This window comes from Pongo abelii, chromosome 4, assembly GCF_028885655.2.
Source record: "Pongo abelii isolate AG06213 chromosome 4, NHGRI_mPonAbe1-v2.0_pri, whole genome shotgun sequence".
Lineage (NCBI taxonomy): Eukaryota > Metazoa > Chordata > Mammalia > Primates > Hominidae > Pongo > Pongo abelii.
The window spans coordinates 38788339-38803970 of record NC_071989.2 but is presented as its reverse complement, the minus strand read 5'-3'; the positions used below and the strand labels follow the sequence as shown (position 1 = coordinate 38803970).

Here is a 15632-nt window from a genome sequence, read left to right as displayed (position 1 = left end):
AAAAAAAAAAAAAAAAAAAAAAAAAAAAAAAAAAGAACAGTGCCTAGTCTATAGTAGACATTCACATATTTGTTGAATAAGTAATTATCTAAAGGAATTTTAAGAACTTCAGATTGCCAAGTTAGCTATAAGATAGTACTTATACAATCCGAAAGAATATACAGTTTTATGAGTTTCTTGTTAGAAAAATAGAGCATGTTGCTGTTAAAACCCAAACTCTTAAGCCAGACAGGCAAACGAAGGTGCAGTGTTTTACATCTTAGCTTGGTACCTTTCAAAGTCTGTTATCACTGGATTTTCTAAAGCCATTCTGTTAAGTTCAGCCTACTGGTATCTGGTATCATTAAGTTTTATATTTTGTATTTGAAAGCAGATGCTTTAAAATCTAGCATTTATTGTTTGAATTTTTCCCTGTTTTTTTTTTCAGATGTGCTTTATCAATAGCTCAGCTATTTTAAAAATTTATGGCCATATGGGGATATAATTGTTTAAAACCAAATCTAGTCAACTGGAGGATTTTGGAAATTGTCACTTTCAAATGCTGTTGGTGGGTGTTTCAATTGTTATAACTTTACAGGAGGGCAATTTTGTATTACTCATCAGAAGCCTCAAAAATGTGCCCCATCCCTTAGTCAGGCATGTTCACCACTAGCAGTCTAAACGAAAGAGAAACGATAAAGCATGTGTACAGAGACCAGTCTTTAGCCGTGGTTATAGTGCATTTGTGCACCATACTCCTGTCAATACCTTTCTCCTCGCAGTGATTCTTAAGAAGCCTACTTACTGGGGTGTACCAAAATCTGGAGGGAGGTCCTATGAAATTTGGAAAAAACTCACTTCCAGATTCTAGTGACCACCACAAAAATATACATTAAAAAAAACCCTCCTCTAATTTGCAAAAATAATTTTTGTAAGTTTTTTTTTTTGGAAACAGAGTCTCGCTCTGTCACCCTGGCTGGCATGCAGTGGCGCAATCTCAGCTCACTGCAAGCTCCGCCTCCTGGGTTCACACCATTCTCCTGCCTCAGCCTCCCAAGTAGCTGGGATTATGGGCACCCGCCACCACGCCCGGCTAATTTTTTGTATTTTTAGTAGAGACGGGTTTCACCGTGTTAGCCAGGGTGGTCTCCATCTCCCGACCTCGTGATCCGCCTGCCTCGGCCTCCCAAAGTGCTGGGATTACAGGCGTAAGCCACTGTAACCAGCCTGTAAGTTTGTTTATAATAGTTATAAACTACAAACACCTTAAATGCTCAATAATAGGGGGACTGATTAAATGAATTGTGGTACATACATGTGATAGAATACCCTTTCTTTAACAGTAACGTAGGGGAATATTTATAGATGTGGAAAGATGCTCAATATTTGTAAACTGAAAAAGCAGATTGTAAAACATATGGGTACGTTGATCCTTGTTTTTGCCTATGGAGTGTGTGTGTGTTTGTGTGTATATGTGTGTGTGTACAATTTTCTACATATTATGTAGTAAAATGCCAGGAAGACTATAGGCCGAATGTTAGGTGATAGTGTCTTTCATGTGTTGAAATTACAGTTGACTGTTATTCTTTTTACTTTCCTGGATTTCCCACACATAAAGCATGCCGTGTGGTGAAGAGTCTTGGATCAGATCCCATTTCCCATTTGCTACTACTGGTTGTGTGAACTTGGGCAAGTTTTGTATTTCCTTATCTGTGAAATGGGGATAATAATATCCAGCTCATGGTGCCCACATGTAGTATTTAATAAATGTTACTTTGATCTCACTGATCTGATATGGTGATTAAAGCCAGTATTCTATTCTTCATAATACAGAATTTCCAAGCAGAATAATTGTGTTATGTAAGTTTTATCAAACTGTTACGGAAAGCATTTCAGGGCATTCTGACAAACTATTTTGTTGTTTCTGGTCACTGGGAAATATTTTGTTGAGTTTTATTTACTTCAAAACTGAAATGCCTTCCATTGCCAATACATTTTATTTTGAATTGAAGGCATTTTTCTTCTTTTTCTGTTGTTGTCTTGAATAGTCCTGTATAAATTTTTGAAGGTCAGGGTCTGATCTTTCTTTCCTTTTATAGAGGTGTTAGAGTGGGATGTGAGTCATTCAAGTCACTGTTGAGTGCCTTTTCTTTAACAGGCACTAGGTAGGCATCAGATTTGCAGCAGTGTCCTGGACAGACATGTCTCTGCCCTGTGAATGACATATGGAAGTGACCAGTGTGGTTCAAAGCCAGGAGGCCCACTCAATAAATAGATGGTTACTACAGTTAAGTATCAAGTAGTTCTCATTTCCTCTCCTCTGATTTTAAAAAGAATTTTGTTGTGATGTTACATTTTACTGAACACAAACATTGCCTCCTGCTTATTCAACAAACTACTGTATATGGGGAACATACTAGGTTATTTCACTTTGTTGACATTCATGAATGATTTAGTGATGACTTACATTACACAAGTGTGAGCATATCCTAGGTTAATAGGCTTAAAATTGCTACTATATATCTTCTGTGAAGGATAATCTTTCATTATCTTAAGTATGACCTCATGCCTTTTTGAGATTATCTTTTGTAAAATTATTGAAAATGAGCTCCTCCTAGCAAATCTAGGATGCATGGAATTTATGGCTATCCCACTTGAGAAATTCTAGCGCATGATCTTACTCAGAGAGAGTGGCAATAAAGCATTTACAGTCGTGTACCACAGAAAGTCGTGTACCACAGACCATATATATGATGGTGGTCTCATTAGATTATGATACTATATTTTTACTGTACCTTTTTTATGTTTAGATACCTAAATACTTCCGTTCTGTTACAATTGCCTTCAGTATTCAATACAGTAACATGGTGTACAGATTTATAGCCTTAGGAACAATAGGCTATTGTACCATCTAGCCTAGGTGTCTAGTAGACTATACCATGTAGGTTTGTGTAAGTACACTCTATGATGTTCACACAACAACAAAATTGCCTAGCACGTCTCTCAGAACTGTGTCCTTGTCATTAAGCACACATGACTATATTTAAAAATAATGTTTCCATTTGACAGTGTGTAAAACTACATTAGTTTTGTAATTAGTTTTATATAGGGACTTTTTTTTTTTAAGTTGGCAACTGTTCTAAATATTTTGATAACGTGTAGACCCTCAGTAGTCGTGAAAGATATGTCTTGGAACCTTTATAACAAATACTGAGCTTGCATTTTATTTTCCTCATACGGCTGAATAAAAGAAAGAAAATTTCTTGAGTCGTGTTTTCATGTTCCTGTGTAGAATTCATGGTAGGATAAGTTACATCACAGGTTGTGTAACCAACAGCAAAGTCACCATTTTACTTCTTTTTTTGCTTGAATAAATTAGCCATATTTTGAGAGGGTGTAAGTTAGGGGAAGAACAAATTTAGGAGAGTTATGAATCAAGAATCATTTTTGGACACAGTTTAAGATACGTATGAGACTTGCAGGTGACAAGTTGTGCATATAGATATGTATTACTTCTATCTATCTCTTGTCACACTGGAGGTGACAAGACTTGCAGGTGACAAGTTGTACATATAGATACATATTACTTATATCTATCTCACATTGTTCTACCCCATACCATTGCCTTACATGGACTTTACTCCCCTTGCCCCCACTGGAACTGGCAGTTAGCTTTCTTTTGGGGGTGTCGGGGATTTACTTTTCACAAAGAAACACTGTATGAGCTGCACTGAGTATGTAATGGTGACTGGAGAGCAACCAAGCTGTGTTGACATGTAGACATTGGGTCGCTGGCTAGACTTAGGACTTTGCCAACTCACCCTTCCCTGAAGGCCAGCTTCAATAAAATTACAGATGACTATTTTGAAACTTTTTCAGCTCACAAATTGTCAAAGCTGTGAGCGCTGAACTCAGTGCATTCCACAGGCTGCATTGCTGGGATCAAAAACTCAAATGCTTACAGGGACAGTGGACATTACATAAATGGGAGAAGTGAGCCTGTCCTGCCTTTTGTCTTTATGCTTTTGATATAGAGACAATCAGAAATATGTCACTTTCTCTTAAACTCTACTGCAGGATAGACAACATTGACAATCTAGATGGTAAATGGCAACTGGAACTTGTCTCAGTTTTGAAGACCAGTAAGGAAAGGTGAGAACTGTGAAAAACTCTAGAACACATCTTCTTAGGTAGGAGTGACTGCTCTTACCTGGAGTTGATTGTTGTCCTGTGAGATGTGGAATGAGTATTTCCAGAGCTTCTTAATTTTGATTTTTAAACACTATTTTGCAATATTGACAAATAATTCAAGGGTTTTTAAATTTTGTTTGTTTTATATATATGGTTCAAACAAAACACATCTAAAGGCAAAGCCTGCCAGTTTTAAACTATGGTAGGTAACATTTCTTTGCCCATCTTTTCCTTCACTCTTTTCATATAGTTCAGGTCATACTGGATATTCAGTTTTGTTCCCCATCTTTTCATGTAATGGTGTATATATGTTTCTTCATGTTGCTAAAAATTCTTTAGTATGTATTGATGACTGTGTAACATTTTATTCTCTGGATGAACCATAACTTGAGCAATTACATTGTTTTAAATATTTCTAGTTCGTAATTAAAGTTACACTAAATATATTTAAGCATAAAGCTGGCTTTTTCCCCTTCTCCAATAAATTTCACATTCTTCCCTTAAAATTGGTTTATTGAGTCAAAACAACTAAATATCTTTAAGACTTTTGATACAGTTTAATTTTCTCCACATTTATTTGAATACTAGGAAATAAAATATTTGTTCATTTTATTAGCTGGTTTTATTTTGTGATTTATCCATTATTTGATTTTACATTGGATTTTTTTTCTTTTTTTTTCCTTTTTTTTTGAGATGGAGTCTCGCTCTGTCACCCAGGCTAGAGTGCAGTGGCGTGATCTCGGCTCACTGCAAGGTCCACCTCCCGGGTTCACGCCATTCTCCTGCCTCAGCCTCCCACATAGCTGGGACTACAGGTGCCTGCCACCATGCCTCGCGAATTTTTTGCATTTTTAGTAGAGACAGGGTTTCACTGTGTTAGCCAGGATAGGCTTGATCTCCTGACCTCGTGATCCGCCCACCTCGGCCTCCCAAAGAGCTGGGATTACAGGCATGAGCCACCGTGCCCTGCCCTGGGTTGTTATTTTTTTAAACATAAGTAGCTTTTTAAAAATCATAAAAGTAAAAATGCTCATTTTATAAAAATTAAGGAAGCTCAGGGAGTATAAGTAAAAATACAAAAAAAAATTTCAGTTTCACCATTCAGAGATAACCCCAGGCAACATTGTTAACATATCCTTCTAGATTAATTTCTATACATATATATATATGTGTATACACACACACACACACACATATATTTATGTCTACATCTCCAAATATGTTAAATTGGTCTGTCACCCAGGCTGGAGTGCAATGGCGTGATCTTGGCTCACTGCAAGCTCCGCCTCCCAGGTTCAAGTGAGTCTCCTGTCTCAGCCTCTTGAGTAGCTGAGACTACGGGCATCCGCCACCACGCCCGGCTAATTTTTGTATTTTTAGTAGAGATGGGGTTTCACCATATTGGCCAGGCTGGCCTTGAACTCCTGACCTCAGGTGATCCACCCGCTTCAGCCTCCCAAAGTGCTGGGATTATAGGCATGAGCCACTGTGCCTGGCCATGATTTAAATTTTTTAACTTATATTAATAATCTTCCATGGTGCATAACTGCACACTAGATTCAGTTTATTCATCCATTATTCAGTTTACTTAACAAATATTTACTGCACACTTTTTGTGTGCCAGGCAGTTTTTCTAGCTGTTGGGGGCTATAGGGCTGAAGAGGAGTGCTGAACAGGAGCCTGCTTTCTGTCTCTTCCTTCCCACCTATGCTAAACTCTCAGGTCATGCTGGATATTCAGTACTGGATACTCATGGAGCTCAGCATCTAGGCGGGGAGGGAGGGACAATAAGTCAGGAATTATGTATGCATAGATACCTCTAGGTATTGATGTGTACGCTGAAGAATATAAAATAGGATACCGCAAGGAAGAGTGAGCAGTGTGTGGTCGTGGTGCGGGATTTGGGGGAGGGAGGCAGGCAGGGAATTAACCCCCTTTCTAGGTGATGAGGAGAGGCCTTCCTGAGGAAGTGAGTGTTAATTTGAATGATGAGAAGAGTCAGGGGAAGCTGATTCCCCATGATAGGAATGACAAGTGCCAGGGCCCTTGGTGGATCGAGCTTGGTGCATATGAGGAATGGAAGAAGGCCCTGGAGACTGGAAGCCGGTGACCAAAGGAGAGAAGTGTATGTGAAGAGTGTGGAAAGGGATGCAGGACAGAGAGTGGGGTGTGCTTATAATGAGAATCCACTAGATAGTTTTAAACTGGGGAGTGACATGATCTGATGGCTGTTTTTGAAAGGTTCTGCTTTGTGCAGAGTGGATTGGTGGGGAGCAAGACTGGAAACAAGAGGACCACTTCAGAGGCTCTTATAGCAGTTCAGGCAAAAGAGGTTGGTGCGCTTAATTTGGGGTTAGCAATGAGGATGATGGGTGTTTTTTCCTTCGGCATGCATTTGAAGGTGTAGCAGCTGGTAGTACATAGGAAGTGGGTAGAGGCCAATAGGGAAGGAAAGGAATGACTCAAGGATGACTGCTAGGTTTTTTTGCTTGAATAAATTAGCTATATTTTGAGAGGGTGTAGGTTAGGGGAAGAACAAATTTACGAGGGTTATGAATCAATCAGTTTTGGACATAGTGCAAGGTACCTATGATATTTCCAGGTGACAAGTTGTACGTATATCTGGAGAAAAGTCAGGTAGAAAGTGGCATATAAATCTGGGAGGAAGGAAGGGTAAGATAAATTTTTAAATTACCACATATAGATTTTAATTAACATGATAGAGAAATTATTAAGAGTACAGAAAGAGAGAAGTGGGCCGGAATGCATGCAGAGATGTCATCTTCTTTACTCAATCCCAAATTGATGAACATTCAGGTTATTTCATTTAAATTATAAGTGCATTTAGTGAACACACCTTTGAAATCTTGTCTGATATCTCCTGAGGAAAATTTCCTAGAAATAGATTATAAGTTGCATGTGAAGTGCTTGAATGGAGCCTACCACATAGTGAGCTCTTGATAAATATTTGTAGCCTTGGTTTATCTTCATCATTCTTACTGTTATTGAGTGAAAGGCTTTCAATTGGAAAGACAACATAATCACTCCCAATTCAGACTCTAGAGTCACAATTGCAAGTCTAGGTTCAAATTCTGGCTTTGCTCCTAATGAGCCACAATTCTTTGGATAAGTCACTTAATTATTTCCTCATGCATGCCATGTGAAAAATACCAAACCTCTTTGGAGGGTTGTGAGAGTACAGGTTAAGTGCTCGGGCCTCCCTGGAGTGTGTGGCCTGTGGCTTTACACAACTACAGGTTGGGTTCCAATTTCTCCACATTGTCCAGGGTAGTATCTAGTATCATTCTTATTAACCTTTTCCAATCGGTAGAAATATGGTTTCACGTCATTTTCATGTTTATTGCCTATTTATATTTCTTAGTATGTGAGTTGCATATTTTTATTTCTATTGAAGGTATTCATCTTGCTTTAGCATCTTTTTTAGCCATTTGTATAACCTAAGTGTAGTGTGACACTTGTCATATTTGTTTCACATATTTTTTCCCAGGGAAAAAATCTTCATTGTGCTCAGTTTGGTGAGAAAGATGGTTTTATAAATCATTGCTGTATAATATTATATGTAGTAATGTAAGCATATGCATTACGCCCTGAGACCATTGGGGAAGGTTGGATTTGACACAGTGCATACTGAAATTTGAAAGATGAGTTGATATTTGTTAAAGGGACAAGGAAGAGTGGAGTGGGAAGACATTCCGGGTAGATGATCTGTCTGTGTGGGAACACTGAGGCACCACAGAGCCTGACACGTTTACACATTTGGTAGAACTTGAGCACGGGGCCACTGTGAGGAGGTGCACAGAGATGGCACTGGGGACTTAGGCTGGCATGAAAAAGCTGGAGCCTCATGCCATGTTCAACTTGAGACCTTTCCCTGTAGGCCAGGGAGAGCCATGGAGGATTCTAGGCATACAAAACTGAATTTGTGCTATGGGAGGATCAGAAGTCCTGAGACCAGTTAGAAGCATTGCATTTGTGCAGGCTGAGGGAAAGAGGCCCCAACTAGGCCCGACTCTGGAGGTTTGTTCTTATTTACCTGGTAAAGTTGAGGGAGTGGCGCAAGCGGTAGTCATAACTAGAGGCATCGTGCTGCCTCTGCCGTCTTCTGTCATTCCTTTTTATAAAGCTTCTGATTAAATTTACATAATAAAAAAGGATTTGTTATTTAAAGCTCTCAGACACAGATTTATTGATGCCTTACCCTCAAGTTGCTAAACGTTCAAGTGTCCCCACATATGGGTGGTACTTCTATGAAATAGGTAGTAGCTGGCACTTAGGTGAGAGATGGGATTTACTAGAGTAAGATTTACGTTGAGCAAGAATTTATGATGACTTGGGCAGTAATAAAACCAACAATCATAATTTATGTTTCATGTTAATACTTTGATATTAGATTATCTACTTATTTTTCAAACTAAAATGAATCCTCCAATTTTAATACCACTGGAGGACAGGATTTTAGACATTTTGTGTCTGATCAAGTGAGAAGACAAAAAAGTAGTCCTTCTTAATATTTTTATGGCCATCTTACAATATTGGCCTAGCTTATTAACCGCTTTTTTTTGTGGTTTTCATGTGTGTTGCTGCTAAATCATATCTTCTCCCATCTGTATTTGTTCATTTTCCGTGTGTTATTGTTATCAACATTATCATTTCATTTTGGACCCTGACATCCATGCTGAATTTATTTTATTGGATTTATTTATTAGAATCCTGTTATTACACCCTGTATATTTGCTATTTTGTCCATTTTTTTCCATCCACAGATAGGTTGGATATGATTCCTATATCTTCATCCAACTCATTAATGAAGATACCAAGAAAAACAGAAGTTTTTGATATCTGTCTATATCACTCTTGTCCAGGTTGACATCATCCTATGAATTAGCACTCTGAGTAAGGCTGATCATGTGATAAAAGCAGCCTCTTCACTCTGTTTACACAGCTTGAATTTCTTTACCTTGCTAATACTCATCTTTCATGTATTAGAAAAGATTTTGTTCAAGCAGAGATACATTTTGTTGTTTCTGGTCCTTGCTTTTCCCAGTACAACAGCTTATCAAGTTGAGGCTAAGGATGGGCTGATGTGCATGGGTCAGAGGTCTTCTAGGATTCCTTTCTTAATACTGTTGATCATCTTATCCAGGATCAGTTATCAAGCTCATAGGCCTCTGTGTCTGTAGGATTTTATTTCTTAACAAGAATGCCCCTTTCTGAAATAGCTTTGCCAAATATCAGTTATTTTAGGTGCTGTTATGTTTTTCATACTCTGTTCCACTCTTACATAGAAGATGTTTCACCTGCTTAGAAGATGTTGTAGACCGTGGTCTGAAGCCAGAGCTAAAGGGTTTATTTTAGTTGTTGTTGTTTTGAGAAGCATAATCTAAGGTGATGCTTAGGATTTTGATATCTGGGATTAAATAATGTCATAAAGAAAAAAATTTTGAATTATTTTGGAGTGGAAAGCTTCAGATTCTGACCCTAAAGAATGTTAAGAAAGCATTCAGGCACATTTTGGTCAACATGTGTGCATTGAAATCTAGGTCTTAAAACAGTTTATATTTTAAGATTATTTCAGCAGCAAGACAAGAATTTTTTAATGCCAATACATTTTGTGACAGGTTAACTGGCTCCCTAAGAACTATATTTGGCTTGCAAATGTATTTTGTTTGGCCCACATAGTGTTTTTTTTTATTGGAATTAATTGCCAGCATTTAAAAATAAGGATATTTCATAATAATAATAATAATAATAATAATAACTAAAAAAGCAACAACCTGGATTTCCTACCCTTTTGGAAAAACTGGAAGATCTGTGGCTGTACCGGCCGCTCGTCCTCTGTGGTATAATACAGACACAAGGAGCTGGTGAGGGGCTGCCCGCCAGCCTGTGTCATGTGAACGGCTCCAGTCATTTCATCTGGCTGGCTCTTGGAGTATGTTTGAGTTTGCACCTGCTGAGTTGAGAGCTTAACCAATTAAAAGTGTACTTAGAGTTGGAAGGAGAACAGTAAGATGGCAGTTATTTTCCATTTGTTCTCTGAACATAGACTGTCTGATCTTTGTTATAATGTGATTAGTGGAAGTGCTTGGTAGAGCAGGTGGTGTTTCCTCCAGCAACAGTATTCACCGGACAGGTTGGGGGAGAGCTGAATTTCTAATCACATTGTACATCTACCAGTTTGTTCCTGCAGGTGACAAACAAGGTTTTCTGAAAACAAAACAACCGTAAGTTTCTTATGATACTTAAAGTAGGGAAAGCAGATGCTGGGTCTTAGTTGTGTAATTTGAGAGCTAAGACCTGAGATGTTAGGTGATTTATCTGCGAGCCCCTACCTGTCACCTATTCAGTGGTAGAATAGGGACTGGAGTCCAGGACTCCTGACTCCAGCTTAGTTGCTCATTTTACAGTTTAGTGTAATGGCCTGGAGCTGAGATTTGCAGTCAGAGTTGGCTGCAGGTCCCACTTTGCTCCTTACTAGCTGTGTGACCTTTCTGTGCCTCAGTTTTCTTATTATAAAAAGAGGGAAATAATATTAATAATACAGACCTTATAGGATTGATATGAAAATTAAATCCAATTTTTCATTGAAAGAACTTAGCAAAGTGGCTGCCCCTTAATAAACAGTATATAAATAATGCATAATATCTGAAATATATGTATAGATTATATTTTACATGGTAGAGTTAGCTAAAACTAGCATGTTACCTAGATAGAATTATTGTGTAATTAGTATTTTTCCCCCTCCTAGAATTTAGAAAGGCCTTTAGGGATAGTTTTACTCTATGTATTACCCCCCCAAAAAAAAAACAAAAAAACTTCAATTTGAGCCAGTATTCTTTTTATTAATGAATTTTTGTATAGCAAACAGGTTCGTTCAAAAGCATAAAGTTTGTCAGCTTACTCTTCAGAATGTAGACAAACAACTGAATGGCATGAAAATATTTTAAGTCCTCACCGAGGACTCTATTTGAATGGATTTGCTTCAGTCACCAAATAAATCTTGTACATGTGGATATAAAGCACTCCTACATTACGGATTTTACAAAGATAAGGCTCTGATCTTAGCTTATAGTGGAAAAGAGGGTGGAAGGAAGGGAGAGAATGATTTCCATAATACCTGGTATGATAAGAACAATGCCTAAAGGGGAAATTGATGTCCAGTGGGAGCATAAACAGAGCACTGTGTCTGGTTGGACGTAGTGGTCAGCATGAGAACCAAGAGGAAGGCTGGGCGCGGTGGCTGACACCTGTAATCCCAGCACTTTGGGAGGCCGAGGTGGGCGGATCACGAGGTCAGGAGATCGAGACCACGGTGAAACCCCGTCTCTACTAAAAAATACAAAAAATTAGCCAGGTGCGGTGGCGGGTGCCTGTAGTCCCAGCTACTCGGGAGGCTGAGGCAGGAGAATGGCGTGAACCCGAGAGGCGGAGCTTGCAGTGAGCCGAGATCGCGCCACTGCACTCCAGCCTGGGCAACAGAGTGAGACTCCGTCTCAAAAAAAAAAAAAAAAAGAACCGAGAGGAAGAGATGCCCCTAGGAAAGGAGTAGAGGAGGTGGAAGAAGATTGCGGAATAGACGTGTGAATTTTAGTGTGGACAGATGTCTGAGCTGTTGGTGGGCCAGCCTCCTGATATTTGGCCTGGAGCTTCAAAGAATGATAGGGTTAGTGATATAGATGCTATTTAAAGCTTTGCAACTCACTATGGAAGATGGATTGTGTGAGGCCCTTGCCAGAGGGTTGTAAATTACATATGCCAGAGGGTGAGGAGGGCCTGAGCCTCCAGAGCAGTAGAAATGGACTTGAGGGAGAGGATGGGGAAAGAGTCAAGGCATGTTTTAGGTAAAAGTGGCAAGTCAGGTGGGAGGTGTGAGGAAGAAGGAAGAGTCAGGGTTACTCAGAAGACACTGGTGCCATGGGCTAAGACTGGGGTACAAGAGAGCAGGTTTGGAGGGGAAAGTGAGCTTAATTCAGTACATCTGGAGTTTTTGAGAAATCTGAAATATCCAAGTGGATATGAAACATCAGAATATTTTGTCATGCGTGAAGGAACCTTACTTGAGTGGATTTGTGTAAGTAAGCAAGAAATTGTCTAGTGAATGGTTAATCTGTAACTGGGAAGAGGCCAATCCTGGGAACACGGATTTGGAAGTAATTAGCATACAAGTGATGTTATAGCCACAAGCACAGATAATATTGTTCAGTCAGGAAGTGAAGGATAGAAGGAGCAGTGAGCTAAGGAGTCCCACCAAGGAAGCTAAGTAGGAATAGAACCTGAATGGCATCTCAAATCAATGAGGGAAGGAATGGATTACCTAATAAGTGGTGTTGGGATAAGTGGTAAACATTTAGAGGGAAACAGAAAAGGTGGGTCCTTGACTCAACTGTACACTGAAATTAATTTTATATGGCATGAAGCTGAAAATGTGAAATACCTTAAATGTACTTGAAGGCAACATCAGGACAATTTGCATAGTCCTGGCATGAGAAAAACCTTTATGGTTAGAAACCACAAAGGACAAAATAGAGAAATCTGATCTAGTAAGAGTTAAACAAAAGACTCACTGGAAAGTAAAAGCGATTGGGAAATCTATTTGCTGTGTATGTAACAGAGCTAATATGCATATTAAGATTTTTTTTCTTAGCAATCATTAAGGAAATGATTAATGCCCAATTAGAAAAAGGGGCAAAAGAGAATAAACAGCTTATAAATAAAGCATTGCAAATTACCAATAAACACATGAAAGGATATTTTAATTATGCAATAAAAAGAAATGCCATTTATGGCCCAACAGAATAATTTTTTTTTTTTAAAGACAATCCTTGGTATTAGTGAGAAGTACTGGGAAATGGAGATGTTCCTGTTTCTTTTTAGAGATAAGTTTTCGTCATGTTTTCCTGCATGTTAAAGATTTCTTGGAGGAATGTTTTCAGGTTGTTTAATAATAGAGCGCTTCATCATTAAAATGGAAGAAACAAGTTCATTCGTTTGGTAGACATTTATATTTATTGAAGACTGTTACATACCAGTCACTCTTATAGCATAGTTGAGGTGGGATATGAGTAGTCAGATGTTACTCTAAAGTATGATAGAGTGAGTCCTGAAAGATGGAAGAATGGGAAATATAGGAGACATTCCAGGGGGCACTCCATGGAGGCAGTGGTTTTGGGAGAGGCCTTGAGACCAAAGGGAATGTGGAGTGTTTGGGGAGCTGCTGTGGTATGGAGAGGAAGGGGTTCATGGCCGTCTCGAATGGCTGTGCCCACAGTGTGGAACTGGAACTGTGTGTTGAAGCAGTGGGGAGCCTTTGGAGAATTTTAAGCATGGAAGTGATGTATTCAAACTTGTTTTGACATGCTGAGATTCATAATGGACTGGCTCTTGAATTAACAGGGAAGTCCACACTGCAGTGGAGATTACTAAAACTGACATGGAGGATCCTGAAAAACAAAAACTTTGGAAGACAGTCTATTTTTAAAAGTTCCCAGGAAATGCAAAAGAATTAAGGAAAAAAAATTGACAAGATTATTCTATTTGAATAATAGACCAAAAAGTTATTTTGGGGAATGAATATCCTGCATTATGCACAGTGATAGATTTGTCTTTATAATGTAGCAAATGTTAAATTTCAATATTATTTTCCTACATGTAGAATGCATATTGAAGTATGATACAGTGGAATCCCTAAGCAGCCGAGCTATTCTCTAACTCAGATTCCCAGACTGTCACAGTTCACAGTGCCCGTTGTGTTTTGTTAATGTTTTTCATGATGCTTGTAGTCAAAAGAATTACCTAACAGTTCTCTTTATGAAATAAATGGGTCCAAACAATTTAATGAGTATTTATGATCAAGCACTTTAGTAGCAGTTTGAAGAAATAACGTGTATCCACTTAAAAGGAAAAATATAATTGTCCCTCTCTCTCTGTGGGGGCACGTTCCAAGACCTTCACAGATGTGAAAATCTTTGGATGCCAAGTCCCTAATATAAAATGGTGTGGTATTTGTATATAACCTGTGCTTATCCTCTCATATGCTTTAAATCATCTCTAGATTACTTTAAATCATCCCTAATACAATGTTAATGCTATGTAAGCAGTTGTTAAACGGTACTGTTTTTATACTGTTTATTGTTGTACTGTTATCTTTTATTGGTTTTGTTTTCTGAATATTTTCAATCCAAGGGTAGTTGAATCTGTGGTTGCAGAACCCTGGGATATGGAGGGCCTATGGTAGTATTTTTATTTCATTCTTAAAAAGCCTTAATTACCGATGAGATGTGTGACGCTATTGAGTACTGCATAGCTTCTCAAATCTTGGAAACCAGCACCCTCGTTTCCATTTCTACATTGATTTGTTTGGGTAGTACTTGCGTTTTATCCCAGCAATTACTAGTCCCTCCCTCTCTTCACCAAAGATAAAGATACGATGTCACACATTTTTTTAATGTAGCATGACCAAATGTTGAAACTGTGGGCTACCTTGAACTAATGGTTTTCAGAGTGTTAGACAGATGTCACTTAGTTTCCTTCAAAACCTTAGATATTCTGTGATAGCTCTGTCGGTTTGCTTTGGTGTCTTGGGGTGCCTCAGTGCAGTTTGGGAACCAGAGCTTTAACTTAGATTCCTAGTGTTGGCAGTACCTGGGTTAGCATGCAGCCTAACAATGAAGGTATACTGTGTGGGCATGTAATCATTTGTGCCTTGGTATTCATTCAGCCAGCTGGCTTAGAGTTTTTGGTGTCTGCTTTGTGCCAGGTACTACTTGGGCACTGAGGGTTACAGTGAACTCGGACGTGTTTGCTCTCAAGGATCTGACGGTCTGTGGGGAGAATTATAAGATTAGGAAGTGAAGCAGTGGAGCAGAAGTCAGCAAACTCTTTCTGTAAAGGGCCAGGCAGTAAATATTTTAGGCTTTGTGGACCATTCAGTCTCTATCCCAGCCACTCAGCTCTAACATTGTCATGGGAAAGTAGCCATAGGTTGTACTTAAACTAATGGGTGTGGCTGTGTCCTAGGAGGATTTACAAAATCAAGAGGTGGGTAAGATTTGGCCTATGGAACATGAATTGTGCAACCCCATGACATAAATATAATTAAAGTGTTGTGGAAGCAGCAGAAGATGGCATCTAACCTGTGGACTCTCAGAGGTGATCACAAACATACCTCCTGCTAGGAGCATCACTGCTGACTTGAGGAGAGTGCAGATGAAATTACCAAGAAGGGAAAATGGGTGCTGCCCTAAGGAGTCCTGAAGGGTCCGGCAGCTGTGGAATGGCAACCATTTTAGTGTGGCCCGGACACACAGCAGAGGCAGTGTGCAAGGCCTCTTTCTAGGTTCTGACTCCAGTTGTATGGATTGTATATTTTCTCTCTTGTTCTTTTTTGTTTTGTACCTCATTTTGGTCAGTCATGTCCTGCAGTAGCTTCCAGAGAATGGGTA

General features: G+C 39.0%; 1 protein-coding gene across 6 annotated transcripts in view; it reads left to right on the top strand.

The window, feature by feature from the left end:
* Window positions 1-15632, top strand: part of LIFR (LIF receptor subunit alpha) — an 83306-nt gene that overhangs the window by 7504 nt on the left and 60170 nt on the right. Inside the window, exon 1 of one of the 6 annotated variants that reach the window (XM_054555499.2) lies at window positions 433-547. The exons of 4 other annotated variants lie outside the window; for them this stretch is intronic. In XM_054555499.2, coding sequence (XP_054411474.1) covers window positions 465-547 — 83 coding nt within the window. In that variant the 5' untranslated portion in view covers window positions 433-464. Of the gene's footprint in view, window positions 1-432; window positions 548-986; window positions 4132-15632 lie in introns of those variants that run through there. One more of the 6 variants, XM_054555498.2, reaches the window with a different exon arrangement.